We start from the raw sequence: 14712 nt of genomic DNA, 5'->3' as shown, positions 1-14712 counted from the left end.
CTCTTACAGGATGGGTCCTGTGCTAGGCACTAGTAACACAGATATAACAAATGAAATAATTCCTAACCTCAAGGAGCTTCCAGTACAACAGGAAAGACAATTGGTACATCTGTAAATAAGTACAGAACACATCTAAAGAGGATGTGGCTGAAGTGGATAAATGCAAGATGGTTGGAGAGAGGGCACCAATAATAAAGACTTCATGTAGCACTTGGGCAGAGATTTGAAGGAAATTTGTGATTTTGGGAATGTAAAGGGAGAGCATTCCAGACATGGGAGACAACCAATTCAAAAACATGCATTGCCATGTATAAGAGCACCAGTTTGACTGGACTGCAGGATGTGCAGAGGGAGTGATACAATATGGCTATGAATGTAGGTTGGATTCAGGTTATAAATGGTCTTAAATGCCAGACAGAAGAGTTTGTTTTTGACCCTAAAGAAAATAGGGAGCCATGTGTCTTAGAGAGAAGGAGAGGGATGCAAGAAATGATGTAACTGTAAGAAGTCAGTTTGGATATCCTGCTAATTGTATTTGTAGGCTAAGGAAGATTATGATGACTGGAGGATTTTAAATATGGGGGATTGGAATGGATGGAGGGGCCCCAAAATTGAGAAGTTGGGGAAAAGAAGGGTGGGGTTTGGGAGTGTTTTGGACATGTTGTGTTTGAAATGCTCATGGAATATTTAATTTGTTGTGACCAGAAGGTGGCTGGGATTGTAGAACTGAATCTCAGAAGAGAAACTAGAGCCAGAGATGATTAATTAAACCAGTAAGACATGATAAAGTCACCTAGAGAGGGAAAAGGACTCTGGATAGACCTGCTGTACTTTTTTCCCTAAAATATAGCTTTTCTCATCTCATTCCCATATTCAGGAATCTTAATGATTCGCTGCATGTCTACAGAGTCAAGTCCAAGATTCATCATTTTGCCATTCAAGCCCCTCTCTGAACTCCCCTCATCATGTTTTTCCAATCTTACCTTTTTCCTGTTGCCTCCAAGCAAGCCATACCTACTTTAATGCCTAAAGTGCTGCTACTTCCACCTGCAATTTACTTTTGTTTTTCTTGGATATTAATTTAGTATAGTTTTCTTTTTCTTACTTATCTCCTACAGTGGCAGCTAGGTAACAGAGCAGACAACATGCTAGGCCCAAAGTAGGAAGACCTGACTTCAACTTAGTAGCTATGGGCCTTTGTCTCAGTTTCCTTAACTGAAAAAAATTGTTGTGAGGATCAAATTAATTAAGGCACTTAGCCCAGGGCCTAGAACATAATAGGCATTTAATAAGTGCTTGTTTCCTTCCTTTCCCTTCCCCCTTCAAAGTGACTTAACAGAAGGCCAGTATGGGAAAGATGCAGTAAATATTTTAAAAATGAATTAATTGGATTATCCAGAGAGTTACTGAAAAGAAATTAGGAGAAGTTGTAGATCTAGAAATGACAGATACGGCATTTTTGATGTGGCCAGGATGCCCACAGGCCCTGCGCTCTGGGGATGCAGAAGCTGGGGCTCGGAGAGAGGAGCAGAGATGGCTCCAGAATCTTGGGGAGGGGGGTCCCCTGTGCTGTTTTGGAGACTCCTTCCACCCTCCCCATCCTGGGGAAGGGATCATTCCTGAGGGCTGGTCACTCTGTCCATGGAGACCTGGCTGCTCAGTGTGGAAATGGACTGGAATTACCACGAGAGACGTTCCGATTATCCTGGAAAGTCGGTCGAGCATTGGACTAGTTAACAGAGTGAGAATCACTGGAAATCTTTAAAAACAGGTTAAAGTGAAAAAGCAGATCTGCACTCCCCCCCTCCTTCCCACTTTTCCCCCATTCCCCAGCAACAACAAAGGATAGAGCAAGATCAGAAGGACTTGGAAAGGTTTGAAAAATGTGGATTTGGGCTCTTTTTTTTCTTTTAATTAAAAGAATCCAAACTCAGGATTTAAAAAAAGTTAAAGCCCCTTTTTTCTTAAAGAGAAAGGCTGGTGGCTGAAGGCTCTTTGGGGGTTTGAGCTTTGCCTCTGGCTCTGTGGGGATGGCCCGGCAATGTCATTTTTCTGCGCCTCGGTTTACCCATCGGCACACCAGGCGTAGGAGGGTGTTTGGTGCCGCCCCGGGAGGGGCACAAGGATCTGCGGGGGAACCTTGGGGACACGTCAGCCGTTCTGGCCCCAGCAGGGGCTTTGGGGTGGGGGGTGCGGTCCGGGGAGGCCCCTGGAGGGGGTTCGCCTAGGAAGGGCTCTGGGGCTGCCTGGCCGGGCCCAGAGGAGGAGGGTGCTCCGGAGGCCTTGCCTGTGCCAGCTTTGGGAAGGGGGATAGGGCTGGGGAGGGGAAGGGAACAGGGCTTGTGGACAAGAGGGCCAAGATCTGTTTGGAGCCATCCAGCTGCAGACGGCAGCATGACTCATGGGGCTGAGGGGCCTGAGGGGGAGAGAGTCACTTTATTTGGTTCACAGGAATCTTTTTTCTTTTCTTGTCTGTGCTTGTGTGTGTGTGTGTGTGTCCCTTCTTCCTGCCCCTCTCCCTTCCCTTCTCCCCTCCCCCCCACCCTCATCCTCCTCTGCAGGAGATGTGCCCAAAGAGAATCCATATGAGGATGTGGACTTAAAGGGCCGGCGGGCAGGACGCAAGTCCCAGCAGCTGTCCGAGAACTCCCTAGACGCTTTGCACAGGATGTGGACTCCCCAGGAGAGGAAGTACAGCAACCCGCCCCCCCAGGTAACGGCCCCCCGGCGGGCCCCTCCCCCTGACCCGGGGGTCTTTGCGGGCCGGGTCTGTCGGGGGCGGCTCCGTGCGCCCGGACTCGGGCTTGGAGCTGGTCCTGGAAGGGGCTCCCACTCCTCGCCTGCGAGGGCTCCGGTGCTGACACGGCTGCTGGGAAAGCTTGTTTATTCGTCTGCCTGTTTGGTCCTCGCCGCCCCCGCCTCCTGAGTGGACATGCCTCTGGTCAGAGAATTTGCATTCAGAGGCTCGACCAGAAATGACCTCAGCCATGAGCGGGGGAGAGAGGGGGACTGGCAGCAGCCCAATATTTAACAGAGGGGAGGGGGCTGCCTGCCTACCAAGGGGAGGGGAAGCCCAAGGGTCCTACATCTATAATGCTGGAGGTTGGGGGGTGATTGCTTTGTCTCTCTGGGACAGCCGGGGTAGGAAATGGGAGGAAGCAGCCCTGGAGTTAGGAGGAGCCGAGTTCAAGTTTGGCCCCAGACACTTAACTAACTGTGTGACCCTGGGCAAGTCACTTAACCCCAATTGCCTCAGCCAAAAGAAAGAAAGAAAGGTGATGGGCAGAAGAGAAGGTGGTTTCAGAGGCATTTGCTTCCACCAGTGTCTGCTCTCTGAGTGCGACGCATTAACCACCTGCCGTTACTCGTGCTCTCTTGGGGCTTCTCCAGGGCGATCCCGCTGCTGGCCAGTTGTGGCCAGTCTCCCCAGTGAAATAGAGGCCTGCAGCAGGCCGCCAGGGCAGCTCTCCAGGCCGTCTCTTAAGGAGCAGAAAGTTTCCGCCTGAGTTGGGGGGAGGAGTGCCCGCAGAGGAGAAGTGACAGATCTCTGAAGTGTCCGGGTCTCAGTGCAGAGGGCTGTGCTCTCTCCGGGGGGAGATTCAGGAGTTAGAGGTGACTCAGTCCCAGGAGCTTACCTCCATCTATTTTCTGTTTTCCTACTTCCTCAAGTTCTCTTGACCCTCTGTCAGTTTTTCACTGGAAAAAAAATAAAAGAGGATGCCTGCGGGCCATATACGACTCAGTTTTAAAATTAATGTTACTGATGTCTTACTGTATTTTTATTTATTTTGTTAAATATTTCCCGATTCCATTTTTATTATTATTTCCTGATTACATTTTAACCTGATTCTGGTTGCACTAGACAGAGTCCTGGGCCACATGTTTGCCACCGCTACTCCACGCTAGTGGAAGAGACTCTTTCCCAGGATACTCCTAAAACAATGTCTAACCCCAGATTATTTCTCTTGGCTTTGGGATGACGGATGCGATCGATTTTTCTGTAGATTGATTGCCCGGTATCTTCTGCCTGGGCTGATCTTCGGATCGGTGTTCGTTCCTTGACCGACTAGTTTCGTGAAGGCTGTAGGAGGGAGCCTGGCTGGGCAGTGAGGGGGCTGAGCCAATATTCGGTTCCGGTTCTTGGTTACGGTTCACCCAGGGTGCAGCGAATGCCCTGGAGCCTAAAGCAGCTTAGCTGACCTTAGTATACATTTGGGGGGACCTTTTTCCTGGACCGGGGTGGATGTGGAGAAGCTGAAGGACAAACATAGCGAGTGTGAGCTCTCTTCCTGGAGGTTTTCAGCAGAGAGCTGGGGGTATGGCAGAGGGGAATCCTAGGTGGGCTCATAGTTAGCCCACGTCCCCTTTGGGACCCCAGGAGAGGGTCCAGGCAAACTCCAGCAGGGTGGACAGCTACTGAGCCTGAAGGCTTCTCTCCTGCAGAGCTTCTGTGCTAGCCTTCGGAGGGGATAAGGGGCCAGGGCTTGGGAGGAGACTAGGAAGGGCGGGGGGAACCTCCCTTTCCTGCCTTCCTTATCTGAAGATGCTTCCTTAGCCTGCGAGCTTTTGTTGTGTCCCAAAGCATAGGAGAAGCCTCCTACTTGTTCTCTCTGTGTCTGTGTTTCTTTGTCTCTCTCACTTTAGTCAGGACACATTCACCAGGACATATGTGTAATGCACTGCCTTCTGAGTCTTGTTATCTGTACTAATAATGATGTCTTCCTCCCTTCCCTTATTTATTTATTTTATAGCATTTTAAAAATTTTGAGCATCAGATTCTCTCCCTTTGTCCAGCTGCCCCTCCTCCATGTCCCCCTCCCTCCTAAGGTGAGCGGAAGGTTTTCCGAGCCTTTGCCTTCCCCTTTACTGTATCAGTGGTTCTGTTCCCGCCAAGAGCCTTGGTTCCCGACCAAGGGAGAGGCTGCTTTTGTGTCCCAGGGCCCCGTGGACGGGCCAGTCTGTTCTCTGACAGCTGAGAGCTCGGAAGAGAGAGGGGGCAAGAGAGCGGCCGTCAGGCCCCAGGAGGGAGCTGCGGGGAGCCTGTGATGAGCCCCCTCCCCTGTTCCCTCTCCCCCCCACAGCTCTCCCTGAAATCCGGCACTCAGTCCTTGCGCGTCGGGAATTGGTCCGAGAGGAAGGGCCACCGGTTGCCACGGTTACCCAAGAGACACAGCCACGATGACATGCTGCTGTTGGCCCAGCTGAGCTTGCCTTCCTCGCCGTCCAGCCTTAACGAAGACAGCCTGAGCACCACCAGCGAGCTGCTCTCCAGCCGCCGTGCCCGCCGAATCCCCAAGGTAGCCTCGGTGGCAGGGAGGGCTGGGCACTCGCCTCGCTGCCAGGAAGCATCTCGCCCATCCGGCCCGGCCCCCCGCGGCCCGGCGCCACCGAGGCTCTAGAGCCAAGAAAAGGAGCCGGCCTCTGGCTTTGGGAAGAGCCCAGTCTGCTGGGGAGACACGCTCCCCACCCCTGGGGGGCTTCCAACTGATGGAAAAGATATGGCGCTCACTGTCAGGGAGGGGCCCATCTGAAAGGAAGGATCCTCTTCCTCCTCTCGTGGAACCCCCTCTGGGAGCTTCCTGCTCAGGCGCCGAGCCGCTCTCTGTCCCTGCCTTCCACTCCCAGTCCAGTAGCAAAGACTCGATTCCTCCCCTTAAGGAGCTTCCAGTCTGATGAGAGAGAGACACACAGGAAACCATTTCTCCGTGTGTTTGCGTTCAGATTCGCCTCCAGGATCACAGGCACCAATAAGGCAACAAACATTTATTTAGCAGCAAATATGTGCAGGGAACTAACTGTGCTAAGGGCCGGCGGGCAGCCTGGCTGCCCAGGTGCTCACGTTCTGTCAGGGAGACATAGAAATGAGAGAGTTTCAATTTCTAATCCCAGATTCTGGGCTGGAGAAGCGGCAGCAGGGAGCTCAAGGAAGGCTTCATTTGGCAGGGAGGATGAAGGCCGGGTTGGGAAGGACTCCCTTTTGCACCATCTCTGGAACTCGCCCCCTTCTCTCTTCTCTGATGAGGGTGCAGACCGTCACCGGCTCACGCTTGGATTATTGCTGTTGGGGGGCCTTCCTGCCTCAAGCTCTCCCCACTCCAATCCGTTCCCCAGTCAGCTGCTAACAGGATTTTCCGAAAGCACAGCTCCCAGCACGGCCCCCTTGTCTCCCTCATAATAAAACCCCACAGGCTCCCCTTTGCTTCCGGGTCCCTTACAAAATGCTCTGTTTGGCATTCAAAGCCCCTCCTTTCACCTTCTGTCCCTCTTCTTCTCACGGGATGTTGCTGCCTTTCACAAGGTGATCCATCTCATAGCTCTGGGCGTTTTCTCCCACTAACCACTTGCCTCTCCCTCCTCCACTCTGACCACTGACCCATTTTAAGTCCCAAGGAAAACCCATCTTGTGCTGGAAACTTTTCTCTCCCCTCTGAATTCCTGTGCTTTCTCTCCCTTCATCATTTCTTATTTATCCTGCATATAGCTTGCTTTGTATACTTTTGTTTGCATGTTGTCTTTATGTTTTAAGCTCCTTGAGAGCAGAGAGTTCTTTGCCTCTTTTTTGTATCCCTAATGCTTAGGACAGTGCCTGGTGCATAATTGGTGCTTAATAAGTGTTTATTGATTGATTGATTGACTTAAAAAAAAACGAACCAAAGAGTTTTAAGTCTTTTGCCTCTTTTTTGTATCCCTAGTGCTTAGTACAGTGCCTGGTGCATAGTTGGTGCTTAATAAATGTTGATTGATTGATTGACTTTTAAAAAACAAACTAAAGAGTTTTAAGTCTCTTCTCTCTTTTTTGTATCCCTAGTGCTTAGTACAGTGCCTGGTGCATAGTTGGTGCTTAATAAATGTTGATTGATTGATTGATTGATTGACTTTTAAAAAACAAACTAAAGAGTTTTAAGTCTCTTCCCTCTTTTTTGTATCCCTCGTGCTTAGGACAGTGCCTGGTGCATAATTGGTGCTTAATAAGTGTTGATTGATTGATTGACTTTTAAAAAACAAACCAAGGAATTTATTTTTGATCTGAAAGACCAAAAGTAGCTATTGGGATTTCTTGAGCAGGGGGGCAATGTAGTCACATCTTCACTTTAGGAAAATTATTTCAGCCCCTCTGCGGAGGATTGATAGGTAGGCGTGGGGACATAGGCAGGAAGTCCAAGGAGGAAGCTAGATGAGAGTTACTGGGGGCTTCACCTAAGGCCGTGGCTTTGTGAGTAGAGAAGAGATGTCCAGTATTTACTTCTCTGTAGACGCAATTTTCAGACTGGCTTTCCAAGTATGTGTTGTTCTTCTCCCCCACCCCCCACCCCTCACAATGCCCTAGAGCCCCCCGGTGAGGAGGGAGCGGGATTTAACCAACAGGGTATTTTTAGACGGCAAACAATGCTTGGGCATATTGGGAATTTAGATCCTTCCTGTCCAGCCCCTGATGCAGTCAGGAAGAAAAAGGACTGGATTCTTTGTGCCTGTCTTTCTTCCGGGAAGCTGTGGCTGCTGGAGGTGATTGCATTCCCTCAGAGAAGGCCGTAGAGATCCCACAGCTTCTCATCCTGCCCTTTGGCGGGCAGGAGGGCATTAAATTTTTCAGTTTGCGGGCTCGATGCACCCGTAGATGGACGAGTCTGTCTCATCCCTCTGCTCTGCATCATGAATTCACTGAGTCCCTCGTGGTACCCTGGAGCAAGGAGGAAGGAGAAAGTTGGGTTCCCGGGAACTAGTGCCACCTGGGGATGCTCCACCGATGCTTGTGGGGACGTCCCTGCTCCCGCAAACTCCCAGGGGGTCACAGCAGACAGTTCCCTGCTCTGTAAACTGGCCGTTATCAGATTGAGAGGGAGAGCTCTGAGGGCAGTGTTATTTCAGTGGCGAGAGAAGAGTGGACGCCATGAGCGGGGATCAGGGGTCGGGACCACGTCCTGTCCCTGAGTGGCTTAACGATGGGAGGGGCTGCGGGTGATTGCTTGAGCCAGGGTGGTTGTGGGGCCCACTGTGAGGGGCTCGTGCCCAGTGGTCCGTGGCATTATGGGTCAGAAACCTGCGAAGGGAGCGCGCCTTTGCCGGGGAAGGTGGGGATTTGGCGCACTCAGCCCTTCTCGCGTCTCTCCCCCAGCTGGTTCAGAGGATCAATTCCATCTATAACGCCAAGAGGGGCAAGAAGAGGTTAAAGAAGCTGTCCATGTCGAGCATCGAGACGGCGTCCCTGAGAGGTAAGCTGCCAGGGCTCCCGCTGGCATTCAGGACTTAGCTGGGGTTACTGGTGTTTGAGTGACTGCTCCCTGATTCCACCCACTGTCCGGCCTAAGCTGTCCCCTAGGGGAGCGGCCCTGGGCCCTGCCGAGGAGGAGAAGTCGCCTTCGTGCTGCCTGTCAGGGAGCGGTTTTCTCCCGGGAGGATGGGAAATATGAGGCTCAGGCAGTGGGGTCTGCTAGAAATTGGACAGTGGCCCAGTATTCTTTCCAGTACACCCCACTGTCAGAGCCTCATGTCCTCCATGACGTTTTCTGTGAACCTCAGTTTTCTCATGTGTATTTTTGAGGGTGATGATGCTTCTGCACCAATATGACACAATTTTAGCAAAGAAAATACATTATAACTTTAAAAATAAATGCGTATTTATATATATAAGTACTTTTCTGTATAATATATGTATTTTACACATATAAATAAAATGTACAAATAAATATATATATTTATATATGAAGTATATATAATATAAATATCATTTATTTATATGTATATATTACATATGTAAGTAAAATATTAAAAATATAAATAAATGTATATTTACATATACATTTATATATACAAAGTATATGTAATACAAATATTATTTTATATGTATATTACATGTATGAGTAAAATACAAAAATATATAAATGTATGTTTATGTAGGAAATATATAATATAAATATGATTTACCTATATATGAATATTACATATATAAATAAAATACAAAAATATATAAAATAAATGTATATATAATATATAAGAATATATTATACCCCTGGTAATGTAAGTTTATACTTACATTTGCTAAGCACCTACTGTGTGCTAAGCCGTCTCAAACTGGCTCCCAAGAGCCAAGGAGGAGCACTTTAATCTTAGAAATAAGGTTAAACCCTCACTAGCCCTGGTCTGGCTACGACCAACAGAAAGTTACCATGAGCGAGCAAGGCTGGAGGGAGCAAGCTGTCTGTGACCACGGGGCAGCAAGAAGCCAGATGAATGCCGGAAGATTGCTCTTTCTTAACAACCGAGTTAAGTAGCCCCAGATTAAATAAAATTAGTGGGTCAGTGAGCTGTTCACAGACAAGCTCGGACACAGAGTAAGAAGCAGGAACTGAATGCATGTGCAGGAAAGAGTCTGCCTCCCCATCTTGCTGGACCATTCCTTTCCCCCCACATCCCTTCTTAAAACAAGAGGCCTTAGAACACCCCTCTAACCCCTTCTACCCACTCTGCAACACAGTTGAACTTTGATTTAACCTCCATCTTCCTCTGCCCCCACCCCCTTCCCCGAAATATGCCGGCCCACCAACCACCGTGAAGGACGTATATAGAAATTAAAATTACATTACCACCGTTTTCTCCATCATTTTCCAAGTCCTGATTTTGCAGCATTTTTTGCTTATTTCTAAGATGCCAGTGCTCCTCCTTGGCTCTTGGGAGCCAGTTTGAGACGCCTTAGCGCGTAGTAGGTGCTTCACAAATGTTTCTTGACTGACTCACAAGGAAGAGCAGATAGGAGAGTGTGAAGGCCCCTTGGACCTGCTTTGCCAGTGGGGCTTGGAAGCATTGCACTCTGGGAAGGGTGGCGAAGTTTTGTTTCTGTTGCTTTTACAGACGAGAACAGCGAGAGCGAGAGCGACTCCGACGACCGATTTAAAGGTGAGGGGGTGGGTCTGGGAGGGACATTACCTTTTGTTAACGTGTGATGCACGTGGTCGTTCCCACCACCTGAAATCTCCCTCTTCCTTGTCCCTAAAAGTGGCCCTCTGGGGACCATATAGACCCACTGGATTGACAGGGACCCCAGGGACCTTAGAGTAAGTCATTGGTAATTGAAGCAGGATAAAAAAGAGGGGAAGGGGAAGAAACGCGTCCCCGACCGCCTCCCAGCAAGGACTGACTCTCAGGCTTGGAAACCGTTTTCACCCTCGTTAAGAGGGGGGGCGCGACCCCCGTGGGCTCGATGCCCCTCACCGGGTGTGGCCAGGGAGGCTGTAGCTAGGTAGGGAGGAGCCCAGCAGGGCCGAGGGCGGAAGAGAAACCGCAGGGATGGACTGGAGTTAGATTCCAGGTGCTTATCACGTGAGCCTGGCGGACGGCCAGCGCCAGATGGGTGCCTTTGACCATATTTTTGGAGTTTTTATGGAAAAGTATGGCCTCTCTCTAACCCTTCCCCCGCGTGCCCCCGAGTTTCTGCCAGTGGGATTGGAGGGCCAGATGTGCCTGTCAGATTGTGCTGGGAATGTGAAAGGTCAGGAAGGGCGAGGGAGGATCCCAGCCATCCTTTCCTAGTGGCCAGAAGGGAGGCTCGGGCTGCGAGTCAGTCCTTCGGGGCCCCGCTCTTGTTCTCCTCTCCGATGGAAGGGGAGAGTCCCACCGGGGATGCCTGTTTCCCCAAGATCTTACCTCAGCTTTGTTGAAGTTCCTGTGCCCCCCTATTCTCACCCTACTGTGCCCTCAGTGAAAACTAGCTCAGCCCGCTTCATCGTTTGAAGTAACGGGATTTTCTCCCTTTCTTCTTCCCTTTCCTCTTTCTTTTTGCCCTTTCTTGATCCATTCCCTTCGGGGTAATCAAGAAGGACAAGAGCTTGTAGATTGCTAAAGATCTTTCTTCAGCACTAGTGAAAACTACCCACAGTGAGCTACCCAAGCTTCTCTGGACCAACAGCTGGGTCCTGGCTCTGTGAGAGATCAGGGGGTCCCTGAATGGCAGAGTGACGAGGGGATCCCAGGCAGAGATACAGAGCACGGCCCGAGAATGGATCGGGGGTCTCTGGCAGAGTGACGAGGGGATCCCAGGCAGAGATACAGAGAAAGGCCCGAGAATGAATCAGGGGGTCCCTGGCAGAATGACGAGGGGATCCCAGGCAGAGATACAGAGCACGGCCCGAGAATGGATCGGGGGTCTCTGGCGGCGGGGCCCTGGTCCGCCCTCTCCCATCCTGCATCTCCTCATGCCCTCCGTATAAAGGCCTGTTTTCAGGGTACTTTTCATTATTCTCCAGCCCCGGCTCATTCTGGGCGTTCTTACTGGTCTCTTGCATTCATTTTCACTTCTCCATCCTTTCCGCGTTCCGTCTCCATCTTTTGACAATTATCAGCCGTCTTTCTCACTCACCCTAGTGGGGATCCCAGCCAGAGCGAGGTGGGGAGGTACAGCTCAGCACTCGCACAGCCCTTGCCCCTTTCTCCTCTCATACCCCAGGTGTACTCTCAGGCGCTGGGGGGGAGAGGGGGGCTGTGCCCCCGCCCTGCCCTGAGTGACCCCCGCCCTGGGTGACCCTCCCTGCCCCACCCTGAGTGACCCCCCTCCCCCCTTGCCTTGGGTGACCCCCCCCACCCTGAGTGACCCCCGCCCTGCCCTGGGTGACCCCCGCCCTCTTGCAGCTCACACCCAGCGCCTGGTGCACATCCAGTCCATGCTGAAGCGGGCGCCCAGCTACCGGACGCTAGAGCTGGAGCTGATCGAGTGGCAGGAGCGGGAGCTGTTTGAGTACTTCGTGGTGGTGTCCTTGAAGAAGAAGCCGTCCAGAAACACCTACCTCCCCGAGGTCTCCTACCAGTTCCCCAAGGTGAGGTGCAGACCCCCGCCAGTGGGCCCGGACCGGGCCTTTCACGGCCCGCTCACCCCTGGCTCGGTCCCTGGGCAGCGGGCGTGGGGACCCGTCCTCCGCAGGGCACAGAGCCTGCCCCCGGCCCCTGGCCCAGCGTGATGTGGTGACCTCTCTCCCCCCCGCCCCCAGCTGGACAGACCCACCAAGCAGATGCGGGAGGCCGAGGAGCGGCTCAAGGCCATCCCCCAGTTCTGCTTCCCCGATGCCAAGGACTGGCTTCCTGTCTCCGATTACAGCAGGTGAGCCGTCTCTGCGGATGGGCGGGGGGGTCTCCTGCAGCCCTGCCTGGCCACGTTTAGGGCGGGAGTGAGGGCTCTGTCTGGCTGGGTCCTGGCCCCTCCCCCCCAGCTCTGTCTCCTTGCCCCCCCCAGTCTCCTTGCCCCCCCCAGTCTCCTTGCCCCCCCCAGTCTCCTCGCCCCCCCTCCATCTCCTCCCCCATCTCCTGGCCCCCCTCCCCCATCTCTGGGGCCCGGGCCTGGGGGGCCAGCCTGTGGCCCCCCACAACGAGCCTCTCTGTTGCAGCGAGACCTTCTCTTTCATGCTCACGGGCGAGGACGGCAGCCGGAGGTTCGGCTACTGCAGGCGGTTACTGGTGAGTGCGGCCTCTGTGCCCCTGGTCGGGGAGGGTCGCTCTGGCAGGAAGCGAGAGGCCTTTCTCCCGGTCCCCTCGGGGCAGGATGGGGGCCGGGGTGGGGGCTCTCGGGAAGGCCTCGGGCTCCGGCCTCCGCTCTGGCGCTTCCGCCAGCCTGGCCCGGGTGACTGGAGCTCAGAGGCCTGGACCTTTGCCCCAGCCGGAGGGTCAGCGCTCCCCGGGGCCCCTGGGCCCTGGAGATTACGCAGGAGGCCTCTCGGGGAGGGCTGGAGGGGGGCTGGCTGTCCACGACCAATCTCTGGGCCCCCTCCTGCTTCCGGAGCCTTTTGCGTCAGGGTTGTTGATCCATCGGGGGCCGGCCGGGGGCTCGGGCTCCGGGGTGCCACGGGAGCAGGGTCAGGATCAGCCCCGGCTCCCCGTTCCTGCCTCCTCCTCTCACCGCGCTGGGGGCGTTTCACGGTGCGCGCTGTCACAAGTCCGGCCAGTGGGACCGTGGGGCCCTTCTCCGAGGCCTCAGGGAGAGCTGCTGCTGCTGGGAGGCTCTGGGGGCTGGTGGGCAGCGGGCCAGCTCTCCCCCTGCCTGGGAAGCGGCCGGAGGCTGCGACTGAGGGGCACCGGGATAGCCGGGGGTTATTCGGGGCAGAGAACTGTGCTTTTCCTTAATGGTGTTGGGGGGTGGGGGTGGGGGCGGGCGGCGCTGTTTCCTGCAGCCGGTCCCGGGCAGGGGCCGCTGCTCCCGAACCAAGGCTGCCTTTGGCCTGGTTTGTCCCCCTCGTGCCGGCTCTGGGCCGGGCCCTGGGCCTGGGAGTCCCGGCCCTGCCCGCAGGAAGCCCCCAGTCTGTCTGCACTGTCCCTGAGCCCGGTGGGAGAGAACCCCCTGCCAGGCGGGGGCAGTCGGGGGCTGGGACCCCCGGGCTGGGGGGGGTCACACAGGGGGCCGGCCGGAAAGGCGTCGGGCAGAGGGCGGGCGGGGCCTGAGCGAGGAGCGACTTTTGTTCCCGGCCTCCCGGCTGCCCTGGGAGGGAACGGCGTGTTTGTGCTGGCCCGCTCAGAGACGCCCGGCCTGGGCCCGAGCCAAGGGGGCTGGCACCGGATCGGCATTCCTGCACATCGGACACAAGGATTTTAACCCAAATCCCACATACTTGATTTAATCACTCCGGGCTTTTTTTTGGGGGGGGGGGGAGTGAAGAGAAAAGGGGGGAGCAGTGAGAGAAAGGAGTTAGTTTTATGCCTAATATGGACAAAAAAAAAGGATTCCAGCCTCTTTCTGGAGCAGTGACGCGTGGCCAGCAGGTCTGAATCCTGAAATAGCCCCATCTGCATTTGCTTAGCAGCCAAGGCAGAGCCCGGGACCTTGGGGGCGGGGCCTGCACCTGCCGCCCCTCCCCCTGCCCGGTGCCCAGGTACCCCTGGGTCTGGTCCCAGTGACTCCCTGCTGCTGTCATTGCTGAGCTCCTTGGGGTCTTCTCTACTCCGGGGGGAGGGGGATGTGAGGACTGTCAAAGGGGCTTCTCTCTCTCTCTCTCTCTCTCTCTGTTTTCTCTCTTTCTCTATTTTCTCTCTGTCTCTGTCTCTGTCTCTCTCTCTATTTTCTCTGTCTGTCTCTGTGTGTCTCTCTCTGTCTTTGTCTCTCTCTCTCTCTCTCTCTCTCTCTCTGTTTTCTCTCTTTCTCTGTTTTCTCTCTGTCTCTGTCTCTCTCTTTCTCTATTTTCTCTGTCTGTCTGTCTCTGTCTCTCTCTCTCTCTCTCTGTTTTCTCTCTTTCTCTGTTTTCTCTCTGTCTCTGTCTCTCTCTTTCTCTATTTTCTCTGTCTGTCTGTCTCTGTGTCTCTCTCTCTCTCTCTCTCTCTCTCTCTCTCTCTCTCTCTCTCTCTCTGTTTTCTCTCTGTCTCTGTCTCTCTTTGTCTGTCTCTGTCTCTCTCTTTCTCTATTTTCTCTGTCTGTCTGTCTCTGTGTGTGTCTCTCTCTGTCTTTGTCTCTGTCTCTCTCTACCTCTCTGTATCTCTGTCTCTGTCTCTTTCTTTCTCTCTCTCTCTCCTTTCCTTCTCCCTCCTTTTTGCTTCTTGCCTTCCCCTCTCCCTGCTTTCCCTCCCAATTTTACCTCATGGGTCTCCCTCCATCCTTCCCAGGCAGAGGGGCCCAGGCTGTTTTCTCTGTGGCTGCTGCCTCAGACCCCCTGACTCCCAGCAGGTCTTAGGGCTCCCAGGCAGGGGCTGGGCAGGGACACCTCTAGTGACTCCCGGGTCTGCCCCCTTTTCTCTCGGTCCCACAGA

At 53.4% G+C, this 14712-nt stretch overlaps 1 protein-coding gene across 10 annotated transcripts in view; it reads left to right on the top strand.

The window, feature by feature from the left end:
* The window catches only part of DENND2B (DENN domain containing 2B), a 203632-nt gene that overhangs the window by 171534 nt on the left and 17386 nt on the right, over window positions 1–14712 (top strand). For 8 of the 10 annotated variants that reach the window (XM_051965226.1, XM_051965225.1, XM_051965224.1 and 5 more), the window contains 7 exons: window positions 2562–2713; window positions 5082–5297; window positions 8114–8210; window positions 9847–9891; window positions 11620–11804; window positions 11976–12085; window positions 12369–12438. In XM_051965226.1, the coding sequence (XP_051821186.1) occupies window positions 2562–2713; window positions 5082–5297; window positions 8114–8210; window positions 9847–9891; window positions 11620–11804; window positions 11976–12085; window positions 12369–12438 (875 nt within the window). The remainder of the gene's footprint in view (window positions 1–2561; window positions 2714–5081; window positions 5298–8113; window positions 8211–9846; window positions 9892–11619; window positions 11805–11975; window positions 12086–12368; window positions 12439–14712) is intronic. The other 2 variants (XM_051965231.1, XM_051965230.1) reach the window with 1 other exon arrangement.

Source organism: Antechinus flavipes, chromosome 6, assembly GCF_016432865.1.
Source record: "Antechinus flavipes isolate AdamAnt ecotype Samford, QLD, Australia chromosome 6, AdamAnt_v2, whole genome shotgun sequence".
Taxonomy (NCBI): Eukaryota; Metazoa; Chordata; class Mammalia; order Dasyuromorphia; family Dasyuridae; genus Antechinus; species Antechinus flavipes.
Note: the sequence above shows the minus strand (reverse complement) of the source record. Positions and strands in the feature narration are given on the sequence as shown.